Source organism: Etheostoma spectabile, chromosome 12, assembly GCF_008692095.1.
Source record: "Etheostoma spectabile isolate EspeVRDwgs_2016 chromosome 12, UIUC_Espe_1.0, whole genome shotgun sequence".
NCBI classification, from domain to species: Eukaryota; Metazoa; Chordata; class Actinopteri; order Perciformes; family Percidae; genus Etheostoma; species Etheostoma spectabile.
In genome coordinates this window covers 30,450,673-30,453,584 of record NC_045744.1, presented here as the reverse complement: position 1 = coordinate 30,453,584, position 2,912 = coordinate 30,450,673, and the positions used below count along the sequence as shown (strand labels likewise).

Sequence of the window (2,912 nt, the reverse complement as noted above, 5' to 3'; positions counted from 1 at the left end):
TTTTACTCTTGGTTTCTGATGTTAAGCACTTTGGAGACCTACTGGGTGCTGTAAAGCACTATATAAATACATTTTGATTGATTGATTTATATTCTGAAATGTACCGTTCTGCATAATGAGTACTTTTAATTTTAGGACTTTTAAATGCTTCAGTTTATGCTAATATTTGTGTACTTTTATTGAAGTAAAGTAAGATTTGACTTGTAACAGAGTACATTTACACTGAGGTGTTGCAATTTTTACATACGTAAAATGTCAGAACTCATTCCACCCCTGGTCAAATATATGCTAAACCTGGTTAGAGAAGAGATCAAAAAGCCTGGTTTTTGTAGCATTGGACTAACACATTGTATTTGTTCTGGTGTCTAGGATCCACTAAGGGCTGTCTGAGGGCCCTAGCTATGAGGTGTAAGACCACCCACGCTCCTCCTGGTGACACTCTAGTGCATGCTGGAGACCTGATATCAGCTCTGTACTTCATCTCCAGAGGATCCATAGAGATCCTCAAAGGAGACGTGGTAATAGCTATACTGGGTAGGTGCATGCATGAAGATCCGGTATATGCCAGTGTCCAGGGAAGACCCACGTAGAGTCATTAATGTAAAATACACAAAGATCCCTATGCTTGTATCTTGACTATGTTTTTTTCTTCTCCAGGGAAGAATGATATCTTCGGAGAGCCCATCAATCTGTATGCTCAGCCAGGACAATCCAGAGCTGATGTCAGAGCTCTGACCTACTGTGATCTGCACAAGATACACAGAGAGGATATGCTGGAGGTATCATGTGTAATCAAATAATTAAAGTAAACTGAAATATTAGTCTTTTTCTCTACTACTCTCTACACACACACAGTACTGATTTCCTGTTTTTTTTGTCTGCAGGTTCTGGACATGTATCCTGAATTTAGTGAATATTTCTGGTCCAACTTGGAAATCACCTTCAATCTCAGAGATGTATGTTACTCATATTCCAGCTACTCTATTTATTTATTTATTTATTATTACACATGTATTATTATTATTATTATTATTATTATTATGACTTGTCAAAACTACATCGGAGGTATAGTGAATTTGAGTTTTGACTACTAATTTACAGAAAATTCACAGGGCACGCGCAGTACAATGTTAAGTGAAAAGTAACTTTAACTTTGCTGCAATTCGAGGTCAAGTTCTGCAAAGAAATGTGCATCCCAACGAAAACAATGACACATTGTGTCAATAAAAATCCTGGTTCTCCCAAGGCGTCTCCTACCCTGTCATAAAAACGGTGACAGGGCTCAGGGCCCACTGTGCAGCTCTGTTGGCCCCTATGTTTTGCAACATATTCAACACTTCCATCCATCCATTGTCATCTGCTTATCCGGGGTCAGTTCTCAAGGACAGCAGCTCCATCAGGGCGCCCCAAACTTCTTTTTACTGGCATCCTTACAAGATGCTCAAACCAGCCCACCTGGCTTCTTTCAACGCAAAGAAGGAGCGGCTTTTCATATCCGCTTGGAGCCGGGATCTCATTCTTTTGGTCATGACCCAGCCTTCATGACCATAGACCAGGGTAGGAACCAAAATTGTCTGGTAGATAGAGAGCTTTGCCCTCCGGTTCGGCTCTTTTGGTACAGTATATATTCAACATCTCTCTAAAACATTGTACCGTCCCTTAGTACTTCAAATTCTCCGCCATCACTCCTTTGCCAAAGTCTTCCAATATCTTCTGCCTCAATGACTTCAGACCCGTTGCCCTAACATTTGCGACTATGAAAGCATTTGAGTGCATCATTTTATCATACCTGAAGTCCTGCATCTCCCTCCTGATGAACCCATATCAATTTGCCTACCAAGCCAACCGGTCCATGCAGTCCATGCACTCAGAAAGGCACTCTACCACACCCTGCACCACCTACACATGCATCCTGTTTATAGACATCAGTTTTTCCTGTAATTCCATCAACTGACTTAACATCTTTATCACACTCTTGGATATGAACATTGACCCATCCATATGTCACTGGATACAGAGCCTTCTGTGAAACTGACAAAAATTCAATTCAATTTGATTCATTGTATCAATTCATAATAAGAGTTATCTGAAGACAGAGTAGGTCTAGAACCCACTCTATAATTTATAACTACCCAACAATTCTAGTAATTCCCACAAGAGCAAGCATTTAGTGCAACAGTGGCGAGAAAAAAACTTTCTTTTAGGAAGAAACCTCGGACAGACCCAGGCTCTTGGTAGGCGGTGTCTGACAGGGCCGGTTGGGGTTGTGATGAATAATGGCAATAACAGTCACAATAAAATAAAACGATTACTAGAAATAGTAGTTTGTAGCAGTTCATGGCATAGCAGGGCAGCTGCAACAAGGATTTTGGTACCTCAAATATGCTGGGCAAAAAAGAACAAAAGGACTCCGGGGAATAACTCCCTAAAGCCAGGTTGGCAACAAGCATTTCTGGGACATGGATGCACACAAATGGAAAGAGAGTGGAGAGAGGAGCTCAGTGTGTCAAAGGAGGTCCCCCTGCTGTCTAAAACTATAAGAGAATAATAAAGAGAGACAGGGTAAAGAGAGGGCTCAATGGTGTTTTTTTGCCTCCAATGTCACCTTCCAGGCAGCTAACCCTAACCTTAACCCTAAACATAACTATTGCTGTGCTGCCTGGAAGGAGAAGTTGGGGGCAAAAAACACCAAACACAAAGGAGAGGAGCCTGGTTGGGCTAGAAATCTCCCCTGCCGGATCGGCTGTACTGCCCTGCTTCACTCTAATTTTAATATATTATTTATTATATGGTACATTAATCTGACAACTGTGATGAGAAGCAGGTGGGCCAGGTTAGGCGGACACTGCGACTCCTCACTCCCTAACTATAAACTTTATCAAAGAGGAGAGTTTTAAGTTTACTCTTAAATG

At 41.3% G+C, this 2,912-nt stretch overlaps 1 protein-coding gene across 1 annotated transcript in view; it reads left to right on the top strand.

Annotated features, from left to right (window-relative positions):
• The window catches only part of LOC116699831 (potassium voltage-gated channel subfamily H member 6), a 142,747-nt gene that overhangs the window by 131,785 nt on the left and 8,050 nt on the right, over nt 1-2,912 (top strand). The window contains exons 15-17 of the mRNA XM_032532621.1: nt 370-534; nt 658-779; nt 885-956. Of these exons, the coding sequence (XP_032388512.1) occupies nt 370-534; nt 658-779; nt 885-956 (359 nt within the window). The remainder of the gene's footprint in view (nt 1-369; nt 535-657; nt 780-884; nt 957-2,912) is intronic.